At 50.1% G+C, this 20,343-nt stretch overlaps 7 protein-coding genes across 7 annotated transcripts; 4 read left to right on the top strand and 3 right to left on the bottom strand.

Moving 5' to 3' along the window:
• Positions 1-3,559: 3,559 nt before the first annotated feature.
• Positions 3,560-5,375, bottom strand: N7532_001723 (dihydrolipoyl dehydrogenase; the record flags this gene model as incomplete). The annotated part of the gene is made up of 3 exons (XM_056614217.1): positions 3,560-4,399; positions 4,480-4,962; positions 5,064-5,375. 3 exons carry the CDS (start codon positions 5,373-5,375, stop codon positions 3,560-3,562), a joined length of 1,635 nt encoding a protein of 544 aa, XP_056479258.1.
• Positions 5,376-7,130: 1,755 nt separating this feature from the next.
• Positions 7,131-7,813, top strand: N7532_001722 (uncharacterized protein; the record flags this gene model as incomplete). Its single annotated transcript, XM_056614216.1, has 3 exons — positions 7,131-7,316; positions 7,441-7,555; positions 7,611-7,813. Coding segments are annotated over 3 exons (504 nt in total), but the record flags the coding sequence as incomplete, so codon positions are not given.
• Positions 7,814-7,887: 74 nt separating this feature from the next.
• N7532_001721 (alpha/beta hydrolase) lies at positions 7,888-8,985 on the bottom strand (the record flags this gene model as incomplete). The annotated part of the gene is made up of 1 exon (XM_056614215.1): positions 7,888-8,985. One exon carries the CDS (start codon positions 8,983-8,985, stop codon positions 7,888-7,890), a length of 1,098 nt encoding a protein of 365 aa, XP_056479256.1.
• Positions 8,986-9,391: 406 nt separating this feature from the next.
• Positions 9,392-11,327, bottom strand: N7532_001720 (glycoside hydrolase family 32 protein; the record flags this gene model as incomplete). The annotated part of the gene is made up of 2 exons (XM_056614214.1): positions 9,392-9,777; positions 9,833-11,327. 2 exons carry the CDS (start codon positions 11,325-11,327, stop codon positions 9,392-9,394), a joined length of 1,881 nt encoding a protein of 626 aa, XP_056479255.1.
• A 600-nt stretch (positions 11,328-11,927) lies between these two features.
• Positions 11,928-13,604, top strand: N7532_001719 (uncharacterized protein; the record flags this gene model as incomplete). The annotated part of the gene is made up of 1 exon (XM_056614213.1): positions 11,928-13,604. One exon carries the CDS (start codon positions 11,928-11,930, stop codon positions 13,602-13,604), a length of 1,677 nt encoding a protein of 558 aa, XP_056479254.1.
• Positions 13,605-14,593: 989 nt separating this feature from the next.
• Positions 14,594-16,348, top strand: N7532_001718 (alpha-glucosidase; the record flags this gene model as incomplete). The annotated part of the gene is made up of 1 exon (XM_056614212.1): positions 14,594-16,348. The coding sequence occupies one exon, from the start codon at positions 14,594-14,596 to the stop codon at positions 16,346-16,348; it is 1,755 nt and encodes a 584-aa protein (XP_056479253.1).
• A 386-nt stretch (positions 16,349-16,734) lies between these two features.
• On the top strand, positions 16,735-20,123 carry N7532_001717 (uncharacterized protein; the record flags this gene model as incomplete). Its single annotated transcript, XM_056614211.1, has 4 exons — positions 16,735-16,813; positions 16,878-16,913; positions 16,965-19,901; positions 19,957-20,123. The coding sequence occupies 4 exons, from the start codon at positions 16,735-16,737 to the stop codon at positions 20,121-20,123; spliced, it is 3,219 nt and encodes a 1,072-aa protein (XP_056479252.1).
• Between the last annotated feature and the right edge of the window lie 220 nt (positions 20,124-20,343).

Below are 20,343 nucleotides of genomic sequence, written 5' to 3'. Positions count from 1 at the left end.
TAGCGTGGCGGCCCTTACTAGCGTACTTACCAGAGACCGTCACGCCTTCATGACCGGTGAGGTGCGTCTTGAGGTTGCCAGTGTGAGAATACTGCTTCTGATAATACATTAGTAATAGATTCAGAATATTTTAAGATCATATAGCATACCTGGTGATCGCAATCCTCGAATCGACAGAAAAGCTCTCCAGGAAGGACAATAACGCTACCATCATCATCCTAGAAATGCATATTAGTCATATATTCAAGGTCACTATTAGGATTTTTTAGAAGCACAGATGGCGCATTCAATATATATTTCAATGCCCAGGACAATCAGAAACCCCACTCAGAGATGTTTCCACTCACCTTCTCATACGCGGGTAGTTCTAGCATACCGGCCTTCGCATCCGCCACGTATTGCTTGTATGGGGCGTGGGACTCCAGGAAACGCACCATCTTGACTCAGGGACCTGTACGGTGTAACTAGTTAGGATTCGACAATAATAGATTAATAATTTGTTCTTGATGAAAATAGGCGGGGAGTTGGGAGGGCTCACGATTGGTGGAGAGGAGGAGGGGTGTGGAGATTGAAAGGGTTGGTATTGCCAAGAAGTTGGTATTTGACCTGACCAATAATAATAGATTACTAATCTATGCTCTACACCTGGAAAATAGATCTTCCGGTCAGGTGTGGCCCGACCCACCTGTTACTGTCGGCCTGATCTGCTTCCTGAAAAGATATCCTTACCATTCTAGGCGAACTAGAGGAATACCGCAGCTACTCGTGCAGAAAAACTCGCTATGTATTTGGAAATTATGCCGTTGTCGATCATTCTGCTGTTTTCAAGTGTTATTCTGTAAGGGGGAAAATATGGTGAGAGGAAGATAAAGTATAAAACCTGCATTCCCACTCTGTTCATTCTTACTGTTGCATCTTTTACTACTTCGAAGTTATACCGTTAGACCGCCTATAAAGATTAGGACTCTTCCCGCTATCAAGATGCATTTTTTCCTCTTTATTTTTACTTCTCTATTTGCTGCTACTGCCACTACAGCTCTCCCAAATCATGGTATCTTACCGAATGGGATAACTGTGCGACAAGATAGCGGCTGTGATGCTGCTCAGGCTAATTATGTTGCTGCTTCGAAAAAACTGGAGACTGATATATCAGTTTATCAGAGCAGTCCAACCTCCGCAGCTCTCGCAACTGTTGCTAGAGATAGACAGGAATTGGTGGCCGCCATGAAGGCGCTGGAACTCTGCCAAAACAGCCAAGGTGAGTGTGGTCCGTACTACTCAATTACAGTCTACGTACGGAGCTAAAATAAATTGGGTTGAACAGGATAATTAATGCTCTTCGGATTCTTAACTCTAATATCCCACGGGTGTCGGAGATCTTGAGTCAGGTGAAATCAGGGCTTATGCTTATTGGTATGGGGTTAGGCTTCGTGTGAGGGTAGATATTGGAATTCCGAATAAGCGTGACAACAGGATTGTATCTAGCTCAACCAAGCAGACTGTAGCGGTGTATCTGTTCCCCTGTTCCCTCCTGCACATACAAGAAGACATAGTTGTGGTAGCCTGCACGTCGCTCAGCGAGTTGGATTCTGTCGGGATATATTCTCCTGTCAGAACAAACTGTCTGTGACCCACTGCTAGCGACCGATGGATAACATCCCTTGCTTGGTGTACGCATTCTTGCGCTGGGCTGTGGCCTCGGTGTTGTGACCGCCGAAGGCCGGCGTGTGGGATCTAGGGGTGTTTTTCCAACTAGACTGAATCTACACACACATCTATCAACAAGAATCAATTGACTTTGCTTTGGAGCATACACACTGTCCACTTAACTGTGTACACAGTACCTAGCTGGTGATACCAACACTATGTGAACTGACTACTGCTCTATTAGTCCCACTTAGATCTGCTGTGATTCTATTACTTTATAGTTGTCACTTAGCACGACCACGGTGGCTCCTAGATGCCCCTGCCTTCTAGAGGCATCTGAGTATATAGTGATTTTGGTGTCAGATTATATGCTTTCTGCTTACACTATTGCCGTTTTTTGGTCCGGCTCGATCTCAATATCTATAAAAGCCTCGCACTACTATAGTAGGAGTGGTCTTGGCCCAAGAGGCCTTCGCCATTTGCCTTGTATCGTTCTCCGATGGCTATGGATTGTTCTGGCATTCCGGAGTTGCAAGTCTCAGAAACATTATTCGGACAATCTCTGGGAGCTTGCCTGGTCGGCTGCTAAAAGCTTTGGTGATTTAAAGTCACCATAGTCACAGTATTTCACCACAAATTGAGCGAAAGCTGACGAACAAGGAAGTCGAGGATCAGAATTTGAAGAAAGATATGGGCTTCGTTCGCTGGCTTGATGATATGTATTTTTCCATTGGGCATGTCACATTTGGTTCTCGCGCGTTTCCATTCAGAGAAATTGAAGTTGAGTCTATGTCATGTTTTCACTGCACAGGAGTCTGAAACCAACAACGACGTAAAGCAAACATAGGCAACAAATCATGCAGGACTCAGCTCAGCGCCTTGGATGGGCGAGCAGATGCCGGACACCCCAGCAAGGCACTTTGCACAAGAAGTGAGCGAAGCGCTGGATGTTGGTGAAAGGAGGTGGCGGAGCTTGCAACAATCCCGATCAATAGCAAAAATGCCTCACTGCACTGAGCAGGGAAAGGAAGACAAAGAAATCTGGGGGCTGTGGAATCGATTGGCGAAGAGGGCGCGTAGAACAGCTGCAAGAGCAGGGATGAAAAGGTAACAAAAGACAACGGATTTTGGGGGCTGTTGGATGGAAAGGGGAAGAAGGGCGCGAAGTGATACAGGTACGCGAGGACGTGCGTAGGGGCACATGGGGCTAAACCCAGTAAATATAAGTTAAACCCGAATAAGTTTCACCGTAGTGGTCCGATATGGTGTAGTGGCTAACATCGCCGTCTCTCACACGGCAGCCGGGGGTTCGATTCCCCCTATCGGAGATTTTTTTTGAAACTTCTTTTTCTGACTTATCCATTTGCTACTCCTGGAGCCTTTTCTTTTTTGATATGCGCAAAGTGCAGCTGCACCGCAGGGGGGTCGACGATCAACCTGGACGAATGAGCGGCCAATTACGGAGGGACCACAGCTTCAAGTTCTTTCTTATGGTATATTTACGCTCTGCTTTCCGACGATGGCTGAGTCAACGTCGAGGGTAGAAAGGATCTCACAGGGTCAGTAGCGGTGATATTAGGTGACTGTTTGAGTGACTGTGTTGAAGACTGTTCTTGTACACTGTCAATGTAGGACGGTCAGAATGAGGTGCAAACTATAAGACAAGCATGGTGCAAGTCCTACTGGTATTAGAAAGTGAGCTTAGGCCATTGTACCCTTCCGCAGCCCAACGCTATTTTGGAAGTAACCAAAGGCGCAAAGATTGATATCTATAATTTTGGGAGTAGGGGAAAAAAAGAGTACATGAAATGCTACATGTAGTTTGCTAGCGAAGCTAGACTAAAAGTCCAACAAAAGTAGTACACAGGGGGGGGTGGGGGGGAGTATATCGGAATCACAGCAGCGTCAACGTCTAGAAGTGGATGGGCTTGGAGTAGGTGGCCATGGCAGCCTCCTTGAAGGCCTCAGAGAGAGTAGGGTGGGCGTGGCATGTCCGGGCAACGTCCTCGCTGGAAGCGCCGTACTCGACGGCGAGGGTAGCCTCGGCGATCATTTCACCGGCACCGGGGCCGATGATGTGGACACCCAGGATGCGGTCGGTCTCAGCGTCGGCGATGAACTTGACGAGACCCTCGGTGTCGAGGTTGGTCTTGGCACGAGAGTTGGCGCTGAAGGGGAAAGAACCAACGTTGTACTTGACACCGGAGGCCTTGACCTCAGCCTCGTTCTGGCCAACCCAGGCGACCTCGGGGTGGGTGTACATGACGGAGGGAATGGCGGCGTAGTTAACATGGCCGTGGCCCTTCTTGATGTACTCGATGGCAGCAACGGCCTCCTCCTCGGCCTTGTGGGCCAGCATGGGGCCGAAGGTAACGTCACCAACAACGCGGATGTGAGGCAGCTTGGTACGGTACTCCTGGTCGATAACGAGGCGGCCGCGGTCGTCCTTGTCGATACCGACGTTCTCAATGTTCAGACCCTCGGTGTAGGGGCGACGACCAATGGCGACCAGGACAACATCGGCGTCCAGGGTCTCCTCCTTGCCACCCTTAGCGGACTCGACGCTCAGGGAGACGGTAGCACCGCTGTCGTCACCCTTGGTGACCTTGGTGCCGGTCTTGAACTTGATGCCCTGCTTGCCCAGGATCTTCTGGGCCTGCTTGGCGATCTCGGCATCCATACCGGGACCTCCGATCTGGCCGAGGAACTCAACGACGGTAACCTCAGCGCCGAGGCGGGACCAAACAGAGGCCTATTGAAAAATAATTGTTAGCATCTTGAAGACTGATCTGACGTGCCAACCTGCGCGTATCGCTCCCAAAAAGAACGTACCATCTCAAGACCAATGATACCACCACCAATAACAACCATCTTCTTGGGGACCTCGGTGAGCGCAAGAGCGCCGGTGCTGGTGATGATGCGCTTCTCGTCGATGTTTAGGCCGGGGAAGGGAGTGGACTCGGAGCCGGTGGCAATCAGGATGTTCTTGCCGCGGACGGTCTGCTCACCACCATCGATCAGGTCGACCTTGACGGTATTGGCGTCAACGAAGGAACCGGCACCCTTGATGTAGTCAACGCCGTTCTTCTTCAGGAGGAACTCAACACCCTTGGTCAGGCCGTCAACGGACTGGTCCTTGGCCTTCATCATCTGGTTCAGGTTCAGCTTGACATCGCCAACCTCGATACCGCGCTTCTTGGTGTCGTGGAGGATCTGGTGGTACAGGTGGGAGTTGTTGAGCAGGGACTTTGAGGGAATGCAGCCGACGTTCAGGCAAGTACCACCGAGGGTACCGCGCTTCTCGATACAGGCAGTCTAGCAAAAGTGTCTAGTTAGCACCGGGCAAAATTCGTGGCCGCAGCCCCAACAGCTTCGCAGATTTTATCCGACGCCGGTTCCGACGATGTGATGCATACCTTCAGACCTTCCTGGCCGGCCTTAATAGCAGCGACGTAACCGGCGACACCACCACCGATGATAACAAGGTCGTGGTCTCCTGTTTGCCCAACACGGCGGAAATCAGCAATGGCACTCCGGGAAGCACAGGCAACGGCTCCGGCCGTTCCTGTGGGGGATTTGGCTGTACACTTACCAGCTTCAGAGGCGTAGCCGCGTTTTGAGCTGCCAATGAAGAGCATGGGGGGAGCGATGAAGGACGAAGGCACAGCCTTGGGGCTGGCGCGGAGCGCAGCCCGCGGCGCAGCTCGGGGAAGGACGGCGCGGAACATGACGATGACGAGAGCGGAAAGAACGAATAAATGTCAATCCTCCAAGAAACCGACCTGGAGGGAGAAGGGGTGGACAATTGGGGGGAGGATAATGGCTTCAAGGTACGGGAAAGATGACTGAGCTTTTGCAGTTTGAGATTCGCCGTCGCCGGTTATGTAAGCCGTCTCGGGTCGACTCGGCAAGTTCGCGTGTTTGCCGGGCGACGATGCCGACTTGAAGTCGAATCTGACAACTAAGGCTCCGACTAATTGTGGGAAACAAAGTCTCTGTATATTCCGGGTTTATTCTCACAATGGCCGGTTTTGCCCCTATGATATACTCCGTCACGCGGAGGGTCAACCGTCAGCGATCGGGAACCCAACAGACCTTTTCCGCCCTCCACCCACCCGGCGAGATCTACCCCGGGAAGGCCATAATTCCTAGTGCCTTTAGAGTTAGTCTGCCAGAATGACGACCCAGACCGTCGACGATACCCGCGGGCTTGGTCGAGTGCGATCTCCCTTTGCCGGAGCCACCGCCCGCGCCCTCTCCCCTGCACGGTTATACGCGGCCGCCTATGTACTCAACAATTATGAACGCTGATTTGCCTTGGATTGGTTATGATCCCTCCAATCATGCAAAATGTTGCTGCGTTGACAGAAATTCCTCGAGTCGAACTCTTATATCGTGATATAGACCGGGCCGGAGTGGCCCACCAGGTCCCCGGACTGACCCGGTTTGCTGAGATATATAGTTCGCATCTGCATACGAGGCGCTATTTGTTGAGATCGGTGCCCGATAACAAAAAGACGTCAGCTGAAATATCTACAAAAGTGATTGTAAATTAACAGTCCAAGTTTCAATCATTCCAAAATACTATGACTTCAAATCAAAACAATTTCCTGAGCACAATCCCAAACAACGTGGGGGACGGCAATATTGTGCCTGGCGGCGAGCGCCGACGCCCAAGTTCCAGGGTACGGAAAGTGATGCTTAGAAATGACCGGTGGCAACTGGCCACTTTCTTTGAAATACCATGAGCTTCTGCGATGGTCCAACTTGTCGATTTGAAAGCATCCCAAAATGGACAAAGGGACAATTTGAGATGCCAATTGCTCGTCCGTCGTGTTTGTTGGGGCGAACGTGCCGGCTACGTCACAACCCACGTGACCTTCGCTTCATCGGGGTGTTTCCTAGACTGTTGAGGGCAACGAATCCAGCCAGATATGGCGACATGGATTCAAAGGCGAAGAAAGACAAAGCTTCCGCTATTTCAATTTCTAATTGACGCGAAAATGTGCCTCAAACAATGTATAAAGGGGGTTTAGACGCAAGGTCACCGAGTCGCTATGAGCGATTTGTTGAGATTCCGTGAGTGGGCAAAAGGTTGTAGTCTGGCGGAACGAGTCCGAGGGGCTTGATTATAGATGGGATGGGTTTAGCGACCGCGCCGACCGGCGAGAAATCATACAGAGTGCAAGAGTCGGCCCTCTAATTCCCTTGGGCCGACATTTTTTGATTTGAATTGAATCGGGATCATCAAGTCCGGAGCCGCTGAGAGCAATGTTTTGTTTTGAGGCTGCTTACTCGCGATCGGCACTCCGTGTCGATGCTCCGTTCCCGATCACTAGCGAGTCAACACCATGTATATAAAGTATTAATAATTTGAACTCGAACACTTGTCAGAATATCATCTTTTGAGAAGCTAATATTTGAAATATTCGACATCAAAATATCCATTGAAATGTCTTCTCTCGCGTCATCAATTCTTGAAGGGTTCAAAGGGTCGCCGATCTATTCATTCCCTGTCGAACGAATCCATCATTTCCGATGAGCGCATAGAAGAAATCCTATCGGAGGTACTTACGCATATGACTAGTGGATTCAACACCCAGGCAACTAGGATGGTCGTCTTTTTGAGGGAACAACACGAAAATTCCCACGCAGTCGTCAAGGCTACAGTGCCCCCGGAGCAGTTCGAGAAGCTTACAGACATCGCATTGTGGTTTTTCGCGCTGCATACGGAACAGGGAGTAAATTTTATCGCATCGATGGAATCATTTTTTTGTACTGATATTCTGCTAGGTACTATTTTACGAGGACCGAGCTCCGTTCACGCTTCTAGAGGCGAAGATGCCCATTATCAAAGATAAATTCACTGAATGGTCCGACCATGCTAGCGGGATGTGCCAGCTTGCTGGTATGCCAGACTGTATTTGACTAGAAACAAAACTCAATGCTAATGTCATGACTAGTCTGGACGCTATTGGAAGCAGAAGGCCTCGGTTGTAATCTCCAGCATTATAATCCGATGATTGATGCTCAGGTCTCAGAACAATGGAATGTACCATTGGAATGGAGATCTAAAGCTCAGGTGGTCTTTGGCAAGCCGGCTGGTACTCCTCGAGAAAAGACCGTTGAGCCTGTGAGCGGTCGGCTTTTCATCCATGGGAAGTAGTGGGCTGATTTTACTACATTAGAAAATCGAATAGACAATCAAATCTTATAGAGAACATTAATTCAATTCTCTTCCTATTTTTTCTGCGTATGAAGAAGGAAATCGCCAGCTCTCCTGGCACTTTTCCGCGCCTCGTGGCGGAAATTCATCATCCAGCCAATGACCAAAATATCATGAGGAACCCTTTCTTCCGAGTAGAGCTCGACAGAATCCCGATTCTCCGGCAGTTTTAAAAACGATTGTGCAAGCTGCAAGTGCTGCTGGAACAGAATTTCCTTGCCACCAGTAACAATGAGAACCGGCGACGGCAACGGGAATGGATGTCGGATCGGAGCAACTTGTTCATCGATGGGACGGGTAATCTCCAGGTTCTTGAGATAATTCTTCGCGCCCCAAGCAGGAAACTCGGAGGGAATGTAGTCGGTCTTGTAATTCGGGTCTCGGTGCCAGGATTCTTTATCGAGAGCCGCAGGCACATCGCACCAGGGTGAAAATGCCCAGCTGCAGATCGGCGGAGGGAGAAGTAATGGATTTTCCAACTGGAAAATGTATCGTAGAAGCCCCAATACAAGGTGCGCCCCTGAGCTATCGCCGCTTAGAACAACCTGTGATGCCGGGATCCGGAGCATGTGGACGAGGTACGAGTAGGAAGCGATGGCATCTTGAAGCTGTGCTGGAAATCGGCCCGTCGGGGAACCGGCTAGTCTGTACTGGGGGCAAAAGATGTAGAGCGCAGACGTGTTGTTCAGGAATGTCTTTGCCAGGAAGTTGCTGGATGCGGTGCGACCGTCGCCGAGTATGTAGGACCCGCCGTGGAAGTGGAGGACAACATGCTGGTCCTCGGGGATGATGGTGTCGGAGGAAAAGCGCTTGGGATACCAGGTTCCGCCGATCGTCTCAGGCTTGACCTCCTTGTCGACGGCGACGCCGGTGTAGAGTTCCGGTCTGGCGGGATCGACCAGCACGAACCGGTCGCGTTCTAGGCCGGGCTTCAGGGACAGGGTCGGCCTGAATTGGGACGTAGAGAATTTCCAGAGTCCGATTTTGAGGAAGGTGTTTGTGACCGCTTGTCGATAACTCCAGCTTGGTTCTTGGCGATACCGAGGATGTAAATAGCGGGTCGCCAAGAATGGAAAACTGAGGATGGAGGTGTCTGACAGTGAGGGACTCATTGGGGGAAAAGGTTATGATTGCCGTAGCAGCAAGTAAAGCGACGAAGAGACTGAACAGGAGGAAAGGCACCGACAGCGAGCAAAGCTGCGAGTTTATTTGTTTAATCGAGAATGTTAATGCGGAGAAGCCAGCAGGGGCGTAAGCATGGGAAGAAGGTACAATCATTTCATCCAACCTTGGGAACACGTGCAGAGACACTAGAGAGAATAAAAAAGCTTGGTATAACAGTGGAGACTATTGTGAATCGACATTTAATTTCTGCCTGCGCATCTGTTGCGCCGGTGACATCAACATGATTCCATGCAACATTTCCGCCCGATCCCGTCGAACAGCTCATACACCTCTAGTATAAGGAGTAGTAATGAATTATTATGATGCAATATGGTCGTTGATGGAAACGAAGAACTAGCAACCAATACCTTCCCATAGCTTCGCATATTGCAATTCTGTCCAGTCGGACTGAGAAGCTTTTGTCGCGTCCGTGGAGGGTTCATCGAAAGCAAAGAACCGCATACCAAATGTCTCCTCGGCTGCATAAAGGCGAGTGGAGATCGCCGTGCGACCGTTGACAAAGACCTCGAGGACAGAGTTATCTCGCCATGCACGAATTCTCAAAGGCTCAGTGTATTCCTCCTTGGTGATTGTGTTTCGCTTTCGAAATAGTGTGTGGGGCGCGATCTCGGGCGAGCTATTGATGAAAGCACATGCACTGGGGCTCGACAAGCAGGGTCGAATGATCTTGAATGTCTCGTTCAAAGGCTCGAACATCAGCCGAGTGGAATTTTCAAAGCCTGTGATCATAATGAGTAGAGATTCCGGAGTGAAGGGGAGGCATGCATTGCTTACCCTCTGTATGGCCGATCGAGACACCAACGGCCGAGCACGATTTCGAGAGTTCGAAAGAACAGTCAAGCTCCCACTGCTTGCTTTGCATGGAAGTCGACGGAATCTCAGCAATCCTATCCTGCAGACCGAGAGTTGACTGCCCGATATTCAATTGCTGGACACCCGGGTTGCGACGAAGACTCTCAACAAGAGGCAGGTACGGCTCGCTGGCTAGTGTTTGGACTGTGAATGTGCCCTTTTCTTCGCTCGTGAGCTTGACAGATGTGACCGACGAAATTTCGGAGGCCAAGGCACCCGTCACCCCGTGTAGAGTCTGCAATGAAAGCTGGCGTGGCATTGAGAGCATTCCACTCCATCCTTGGCGATGGCGGAGATCATCACATAGATCTTCTTCGGTGATCCATCCCCAGACGACATGTTTCTGAGTCCTTGAATCAAAGAAAGAATTAGCAGCATACAAACAGCCATGATCCAAGTGGCCTCCGAAGTCGTATGACATGTTTACATCTCCATACTTTTCGTTCTTTCGAAGACTGCCGGACATCCATAGCTGGCCACGACTTGGGCGTGATGGACCCATAGGGCAGTTCTGCTTTGTGGAGTCATCCTCAAGACAGCCTTCAGTTCCCATGATGAGTAGGTCATGACTGACAGAAGGGTCTTCCTCGTCGCTCAGAGACAAAAAATTGGTAACCTCCCAATTCTTGCCCAGGTCGCCAGACCATCTCGATGGTCTGTAGTTCAGGCCAAAGTTGGTGAGAGGACCAATGTAAGACCAGCGAGATATGTCCTTTGCATCGACTTTATAGACGAAGCTTGTGGGGAATTTCTCTCGGATTCCTCCAGAGATGATGCCGAACATATACTCTTTGGGATCTAGCTCCAGAGCTTGACTCATGTTGGGCCATGGAGCGCAAAAGGGATCCCTCCAGCCTGTGACGTCGAGGCCATCGGGCTCTCCGGCCAAGATAGGGTTCCTGCTGCTCTTGTGCCATGTTTTTCCGTTGTCGAAAGAGGTAGCGATACTCAATGTCTCGCATCCTTTCTCGTGGGGGATTGTGTGATGAATCGGAAGCGAGCTCACAGAGGTGTAGATGTAGTTCAATGAACCGTCTTGGGCCTTGACAAAACATCCAGTAAAGACACCCTTGGCATTGTAGAAGCTATCTGGAGAGAGAATAGGTTCATCCTGGATCTCCCATGAGACCATATCCCTAGAAGTCGCAGTTCCCCAAGAGATATCGCCCCAGTCGGGGCCATTGGGGTTCCATTGGAAGGACACATGGTATAGGCCGGTTGCGGGATTGTAACCTGGCGCACAAGGATCATTCATCCAGCCCACTTGAGGCATAATATGATAAGACGGGCGCCATCGCGCAAAGAATTGGGCGGAATTGGCACTGTCAAGTTCGAAGTACTCAGGCGTCGTCAGCCGAGTCGAGCCACAAGAGGTTGAGCTCTGCGAGGTTTCTCCGAAGCTCGATGCAGTCGTCATCTTGGAAAGGGATATTAGAGCGACACATACTGAAATTCAATGGCAAGTTCTGCTGTTTAAAAGTTCGGCGTCTGAAGTATGTCGAGTGGTGAGGCAGCGGGATAGTCCGGTAGTCCGCTGGGAAGAGTTTCGCCGAGGTTTGCCCCGAGAGCAGCCGTAAGCTTCAAGTTTCTCCCAACCTTCCCACTTTCCTAACTCGCGACCTTTCCCCGTGGAGTACCGACATCAACTCAACTGAAGACATTCAGTTAACCGATTGCCAAACAGTCTTCTGAACGGTCAGCTGAACGGTCATCTAAACAGACACCTACCTCCATGGTGATATCGCCACTCCTAAATTTTGTACGGTCGATGAAGCTTTAGCAGAGCATCAATACGGGCGAGAAGAAGAAAATTGAGCGTTATAACCACCCATACTCTGAGAGTATCCCCGAGGATGCTCCACCCATGAACTTCTGAACTCCGCCCCGGATTCCTGCTTCCTGGGTTTCTCCGGAATGCAACGCGACGAAGGCATAAAATGCCATGATGCTCCACCTGGGAAGGGGATTTATCAGGAAATTTGAAGAGTTAACACTTCCTTCATTAAGTTCGTGCATAATGGATTCACCAGAGAAGACTATCCAGGCCGAAAAGCCCAATTCGAGCCATGTCGAGGCCTCATCCGAACCCCTTCCTGCGAAGTTCGAGAATCATCAGCTTGCCGAAATTACAGCGAAAGAGCAATTGCGTCAACTTTGGGCCGCGATCCGCTCTGAGAAGCGATTTTGTTGGTGGACGCTATATACGATGCTTCTTGTGTTCAGCTGGGGCTATGATTCCGGCCTCTCTGGCATTGCCATTGCATTCCCAGAATTCCGCAAAGCGTACGGCAATTACTATGCTGCTGGCGATGAGTACGTCATTCCAGCTCTATGGCAGTCTCTCTGGAATGCAGCATCTACAATCGGTCAAGTCTTCGGAGGCTATGCCGCAGGGCAGTTTGCCGACTTCTGTGGTCGAAAGGTGCTTCTCTACCTAGCTGTCGTCATCTCGCTGGCCTCGTCGTTCGCCTTGGTTTTTGCTCCCAGCTTACCCATACTGTTCGTTTCGAAACTTCTTCTTGGATTGTCGGTCGGCCTTTCAACAGTGCTTCCTCCGCTGTATGTCACCGAGAATGCACCCAAGAACCTGCGCAGCACGGCCTCATCTCTCACCAACGTCGTCATTGTCTTCGGTCAGTTTTGCTCCTCGATCACCGGATACGGAGCATCGAGTATTCAAGGAGTGTGGTCATTCAAGCTTGCCTTTGTCATGACTTTTGTCCTTCCTGGATTATATCTCTGCGGCCTCCCGTTTCTTCCCGAGAGCCCGGTCTGGTACATGAAAAAGGGCAGGGAGGAGGATGCACGCAAGGCAATCCTTAAACTTTATGGTTCCGACTCCAATATTGATGCATGCATCGAAACAATCAAGCTTGAGCTCCGCCAGATCGAAAATGAGGAATCGACTGCCAGTCAGACAAACTGGAAGAGCATTTTCTCCAAAGAGCATCGATCTCGCACACTTGTTGCCGTTCTTGGCCTCCAGTCCCAGAATTTCTCCGGTGGTTATTTCGCCAACACTTATCAGACATATTACTTTCAATTAATTGGGCAAGCCGACTCTTTCCAATTGACTGCGATCTCGTCGTCACTACAACTGCTCTCCAATTTTGCGGCTGTTTGCTTTTCAGATGTCATCCCACGCAGAAAAGGACTCATCGGTGGCGGTACATTCCTCATGTTCTGGTCAGTGATCATTGCTGGTGTATCTATGGCTCCAGTCTCGAATACTTCTGCCAACATCGCCCTTCTCGCCTTTATGATCACATGGTCTATGCTTTATACAGCGACAGTGGGATGCTACGGATGGGCTATCGCACAGGAAACTGCAGCACAAGCAACTCGTCCCAAGACAATCTCCTTCGTGTTAATCTGTCAACAGCTCACGGCACTGCTGTTGTCATCAGTGTTCCCGTATTTTATCAACCCTGATGAGCTGAACTGGGGTGGCAAGGTCATGTTCTTGTTCGTTGGTGCTGAATTGATCATCATGACTGGTCTTTATTTCTTCCAGCCTGAGACCAAGAACAGATCATTCGCAGATATCGATCTGCTGTATGCGAATAAGGTCTCTCCGCGGAAATTTGGCGACTTTGTGGTTGTTGATGGTCAGGTCATCGAAGCTCCGCAGCAGACCAGCATTTTTAAACGACTTGGGTTTAAGAACAAGCATGTTGGAGGAGGTGTGTGCTAGATGAGTTAGGGGTGAAGACATGATTATTGCCACAGTTAATTATTCATTCGGAAATGACAAGCACTGGACCTTGTGAATAGGTCTTCACACTTTCATTCCAATACCTATTGCTTATCGCGAGTAAAGATGCTGTAATCTTTTCAATACGGACATTGATGCTTCCACACCGCCTTTGTCTCAGACCACAACCTGTCATGGCTTCGCTCAGATAATACAGAACTAGAGCCTTGGCCAAACATGGTGCCAATTTTGACACCAAGTGCCACTTCGAATACGGTACTAATAGCCTGAAGCCTTCATTCTACCTACTGCCAGATTCATTGCTCAGTCACCTACCTGGTCATCTCACCAGTCACCTACAGTATGCGATCAGCTGTCTGGCTGTATCAATTCTTATCAATAAGTCACTTAATTTAAGTTTAGGAATACCGAGATATTGAAGCACTAATCCTTGGGGAGTAATATAATCAAGTCGCTTTCTTACTTGGGTGTACACTACTATATGATTCAAAATCCCGATGTGACTTCCGCCACCACCATTTTCTGCTCATTTGGGCGACTCAATCAGACTTTTGTTTCAACTTTCTTTCAACGATTAGCTCCGGAAGCGCGCAAATTGAACTCGGATACATGAGCTCTGCGGAGATCTCATCGACCAGATCCAACTTGGGGGGTCGTCGAGCCATCGGGAGTTCCTCGGAGAAACCGCATACACAACCAAACTACGCAGGGGCACTGACCCCGCGAATAGCTTCACGCGGGGACACGTCCCAAAATTTATTTCTCCGACCAACTTCAAGATACTCCCCAGATTCCCCCAGGATTTTACGCGAGAGCGACGATCAGTCTGGACGAGAGACATGGCGAGCTCTGTGCGAGTTGTCCAAGAAACATATAACCCCCAGGTCTTCATGTGAAGGGTTTCTCTTTAGCAACATTCTCTTTTTGTCTCCATCCCTCAAAGTCCACAACACATTCTGAAGCCCAAGATGCCCCCTCCACCCATCGAAAAAGCCTGGTGGAAAGAAGCCGTCGTCTACCAGATCTACCCAGCAAGCTTCCTCGACAGCAATGGCGACGGCCTGGGCGACATTCCGGGAATCATCAGCAAAATCCCCTACATCAAATCACTAGGAGTGGACACAATCTGGCTCTCACCAATATTTGCATCCCCCCAAAAAGACATGGGCTACGATGTCGCAGACTACCGCTCCATCCACGCGCCCTACGGCACAGTCGCTGATGTTCAAAAGCTCATCGACGAGCTCCACGCCAACAATGTCCGCATCCTCATGGATCTCGTCGTCAACCACACAAGCGATCAACACGCCTGGTTCAAGGAGTCCCGTGCCTCCAGATCCAGCTCCAAACGCGACTGGTATATCTGGCGTGACCCCAAGTACGACGAGCAAGGGAATCGGAAGGAGCCGAATAATTGGAAATCGATTTTCGGAGGTAGTGCTTGGGCATATGATGAGCCTACAGGCCAATACTACCTGGCACTGTTCCTGCCTAGTCAACCGGATCTAAACTGGGAGAATGCAGATATGCGCGAAGAGGCATATAATGATATGCGCTTCTGGCTTGATCGCGGCGTGGATGGATTCCGCATCGACAGTATGAATCTTATGTCGAAACATCCTAATCTACCGGATGGGAAAGTGGTGACCGATGAACCATATCAGTCCGGTGCAGAGTTTTTTGCTTCAGGCCCAAAGATGCACGATTACATTCGCGAGATGAGGACGAAAGTCTTTGATAACTACGAGGTCATGTCGGTCGGCGAGCTGGGGTTCACAAAAGACGAACAGTCCGTTAGCCAATACGTTGCCAAAGGCCGACACGAGCTGAACATGTTGTTTACCGGGGACATTGTGGACATGGACTTTGGCGCGAACGGCAAATATGAGCGCGACGATTTCCACCCTCGCAAGATTCGCAAGATCACCAATATGTGGCAAGGCGCCATGCCCAAGTTTGACGGGTGGAACACTGTTTACCTGGACAACCACGATAGCGGCCGGTCTCTTTCACGGTATGCCTCCGATGCCCCAGAGCATCGGTCTACGGCGGCGAAGATGCTGGCAACGTACATGATGTCGCTGAGCGGGACGCCATTCCTGCTTGCCGGACAGGAGATTGGAATGGCCAATCTGGCCAAAAACTATGGGGCAGAGGCCTACATCGACGTGGAGGGGAAGAACTACTATAATGAAGTGCTCCAGACTCGAGGCGGAGATACCTCGAAAATGGCCGATGTCCTCCGGGAGATGCAGCTGAAGTCGCGAGATCATGGACGATTGCCGATGCAGTGGGATGATTCTCCGAATGCGGGGTTCACGACGGCGGATTCGAAGCCTTGGATGACAATCAATAAAGATTATGTGGATTGGAATGTGGCCAGTCAGATTGATGATCCTGAAAGTATCATGGCGTACTGGAAGAGGATGATTGCTTTGCGGAAAGATTATTCTGATCTTCTTGTTTATGGCTCTTATATTCCCCTGCCGGAGACTTTGACGGGTGAGATGGTTCTCGGTTATGAGCGGTATTCGAAGACGACCGGGCAGAGAGCACTTGTGCTTTTGAATTTCTCGGATCAGGAGCAGATAGTTGTTGCGAAAGAGTATGCAGAGTATACGGACTCTTCTATTCTTGTTTCTAACCAGGAGGTTGAGGAGAGCGTTGGGAGCGAGGTCGCACTCAGGCCTTTCGGTGCCGTGATTATTCTCAAGCATGAGTAGTTTGAATTGCTTTTATTCTTGATTATTTCAAGATATATGTTTCCTTATTGTGTTCGTGTAGGCAGAATCTTTGTTCGAGATCATGTGATTTACCCGTCCTCGGCCCGCACTCCACATATCCCATGGCAAGTTTGTGATAGCTTCCCCATCATCATCACTCCATCCATCGGGCCATCCGTTTCCACAGTATGAACTGTTATGAGTTTTCAAGACACCTTGTGTTCAGGAGATGTCTGCGGAGTGCCTCCTGGACTTTGAAAACCACGTTCGTGCCAAGACTGCGGCTGATCGTCACCTGAGAGTGGGGGCTGGAGCTGGGCCCCAATCTCTGGCAGTGGGAATTTCACTCTACCGATAACAGGTCATTACAGCACCTTCTTCTGACAATGCACTCGATATTCTTTGGAGACGAAAATACAGGCGCTCAATTTGGCATCAACTACGGACCGATCCATCTCCAACATGGTATGTATGCTGCAGCCCTTTCGAGGCCAGATCAAATCCACTGACAGCTGATTTTGTGGCCCAGGCCGACAGGAAACCCCACAACAGAGGACGGACAACGGTAAGTTTCATATCATGGTCATCAAGAGGCTATCACTAATTATAGTGGCAGGGGTGCTCAGGTCACTTGCTTTCCCGCAGATGCTAGATCGAAGAGACAATATCAAGCCATGCCATACCAATACCTGCCAGTGGATTCTGGACTTGGATTCTTTCAAGAACTGGAAGAGCCAGTCTCGCGGTCTACTCTGGATTAAAGGCAAACCCGGTGCGGGAAAATCGACATTAATGGCATTCCTGCATGACAATCTCGAGGAGTCGCACGACGGGAATCAAGGCATCCGGCTCGACTTTTTCTTTAGCGCTCGAGGCACTGAGCTACAACGCACACCCCTCGGAATGCTCCGATCGCTGCTCAATCAAATATTTTACCACGATGAGACCGTGCGTGCTCGGGTTCGCGAGATCTACGAGGAACGATGCAGACAGTATGGATATGGTGAAAATAACTGGCAATGGACACAGGTCAGGCTAGAGCAGCTATTGGCAGATACAATCCTGATATCGGCCAAACGGCAGCAGGTGATGATTTTTGTGGACGCTCTCGATGAGGCTGGGGCTGAGTCCGCCCAGTATCTGGCAGGATATTTTCATCGGATTCTCGCCCGCGCAGAAGAAATGGAAGCAGCCGTTCAAATTTGTATCTCATGTCGACACTACCCTATCATGGAAGATGCCCGGGCTGTTGAGATACATGTTCAAAACCATAACTCTGATGATATCGCTATTTACATCAAGGACGCCCTTGCTGGCATGGCGGTCGGAGACAGTCTTAGTCAGGCGAAAAAGGAAGCCTTGGTAGAGCACTTGATCCATCAAGCCAAGGGGGTGTTCCAATGGATCTATCTCCTAATGCCCCTCATCAAGCGGAGGATCAACGAAGGGGAATCGTTTGACCATCATTCCTGGCTACGTGAGATTCCGGCCGACCTAGAAGAGGTGTATGTGTACATTCTCAACAATGTGATACTAGAAAGGAATCGCGAGCAGTCATTTCTGTTTTTCCAGTGGGTGTGTTTAGCTGAACGACCGCTGACTGTGACGGAAATGCGCTATGCCCTTGCTGCCGAGAATGCCCAGATATCGCCAACCCCCAAAGCATGGGATAATATCGTCGGTTTTGTCGAAAGCGACGGCCATATGAAGCAAAGAATCAATGTTCTTTCTGGTGGACTTGCAGAGCTAGTCTCAAGTGGGGATGACCCTGAGACTATACAGGTGGTGCATCAGTCTGTCAACGACTTTTTTCGCACAAAAGGACTGAAGCTTATGTCTTATCAAATTGGTACCACCTCATCAGTTATGGAAAGCGAAACGATTCTATTTCGATGTCAAGCATATCTCTACCGATCATGCCTGGTTTATCTAGCCACTGCAAAAATGGCTTGGAGAATGTCGAATAATCCTTCAACAACAAAAAGTGACATCGTTCAGGATCCATTGCTCGCCTATGCCACTGTCAACCTCTTTATTCATGCGGAAAAGGCTGCCAGCTCTCGGTCGGGCGTCTTAAAGAATGAAAAGGATGTTTTGCAGCAAGTGATTGGCCCTTGGGTCCAGATTTACCGTATCCTATATCCGTACAACACCGGATTTCCTGAAGACGGCACAACTCTCCTGCACGTGGCTGCAGCTTCTGACCTGATTGATGTCATAGAGTTTGTGTTAGAGAGAAACGATGATGTCGCGATGAAAGACAATCGCGGGAACACGGCTCTCCATCTAGCAGCACGACGGGACCATATAACAGCAGGCAAAATCCTCCGGAAAAGAGGCGCAGACTGCGACGCAAAAAATGAAGCTGGGATAACACCATTGGTTGAGGCGGCTAGTCGTGGGCATCTGAAATTTATCGAGTGGCTACTTCACGAGGGAGCTATGGTTAGAGTATGTGCAATGAGCGGAGACGCATTGCAGGCCGCTGTCCTGAGAGGATATGCTGAGGTGGTGCGTATGCTCCTCGATTCTCACGCCGATGTCAATGCCCAGGGTGGTGAATATGGCAATGCCCTACAGACCGCCGCCTTTGGAGGAAACACTGAGGTAGTGCGAATGCTGCTCGATGCTCACGCCGATGTCAATGCCCAGGGTGGTCGGTATGGCAATGCCCTACAGGCTGCCGCCTTTGTAGGAAACACTGAGGTAGTACGAATACTGCTCGATGCTCACGCCGATGTCAATGCCCAGGGTGGTAAATATAGCAATGCCCTACAGACCGCCGCCTTTGGAGGAAACACTGAGGTAGTGCGAATACTGCTCGGTGCTCACGCGGATGTCAATGCCCAGGGTGGTTTCTATGGTAATGCCCTACAGGCCGCCGCCTTTGGAGAAAACACTGAGGTAGTGCGAATGCTGCTCGGTGCTCACGCAGATGTCAATGCCCAGGGTGGTTACTATGGTAATGCCCTACAGGCCGCCGCCTTTGGAGGAAATACTGAGGTAGTGCGAATGCTGCTCGATGCTCACGCCGATGTCAATGCCCAGGGTGGTGAATATGGCAATGCCCTACAGGCCGCCGCCTTTGGAGGAAATACTGAGGTAGTGCGAATACTGCTCGATGCTCACGCCGATGTCAATGCCCAGGGTGGTTACTATGGTAATGCCCTACAGGCCGCCGCCTCTAGAGGAAGCACTGAGGTAGTGCGAATACTGCTCGGTGCTCACGCGGATGTCAATGCCCAGGGTGGTTTCTATGGTAATGCCCTACAGGCCGCCGCCTTTGGAGAAAACACTGAGGTAGTGCGAATGCTGCTCGGTGCTCACGCAGATGTCAATGCCCAGGGTGGTTACTATGGTAATGCCCTACAGGCCGCCGCCTCTGAAGGACGCACTGAGGTAGTACGAATGCTGCTCGATGCTCACGCCGATGTCAATACCCAGGGTGGTAAATATAGATCACCGCTTCATGCGGCTCTTCATATGGGTCATTCTGATCACATTGACCTTCTTCTTATCGCGGGCGCAGATCCGCTGCTTCCAGATGAGCTCGGTCAGACTTCGCTTCATCTTGCGGCCTCAATAAATATGATACACATCCTCCCTAGCTCTCCACGTCTCGCCTCGGTTCTTAACGACCGGGATAAGCTATTACGAACCCCTCTCCATGTCGCCATCCACCGAGGGCATATCACGTCTGCTGTCACACTCCTCGACCTCGGTGCAGATCCTTCTATTCTGGACGGTTATGGGAGAAATATCCTGGACTGGGTAAAAGAACACCAAATCCTAATGCACAAAATTCAAAACCATTGCCCTCAGATTTGCTCGACACCGAATGAGACTCAACACTCCACTATTCGTCAATCAGTCCTTCTTATGTCAGACATGCTTCTTCGTTCCATGCCGAACTTCCAATGGCCTCTTGTGCAGCAATTAGGTCGCTATCTCTTGTTTTTAGATGATGAAAACAACGCGAACTATCTATTTCAGCT

This window comes from Penicillium argentinense (assembly GCF_028826775.1).
Source record: "Penicillium argentinense strain IBT 30761 chromosome Unknown utg000002l_segment0_segment0, whole genome shotgun sequence".
NCBI lineage: Eukaryota > Fungi > Ascomycota > Eurotiomycetes > Eurotiales > Aspergillaceae > Penicillium > Penicillium argentinense.
Note: the sequence above shows the minus strand (reverse complement) of the source record. Positions and strands in the feature narration are given on the sequence as shown.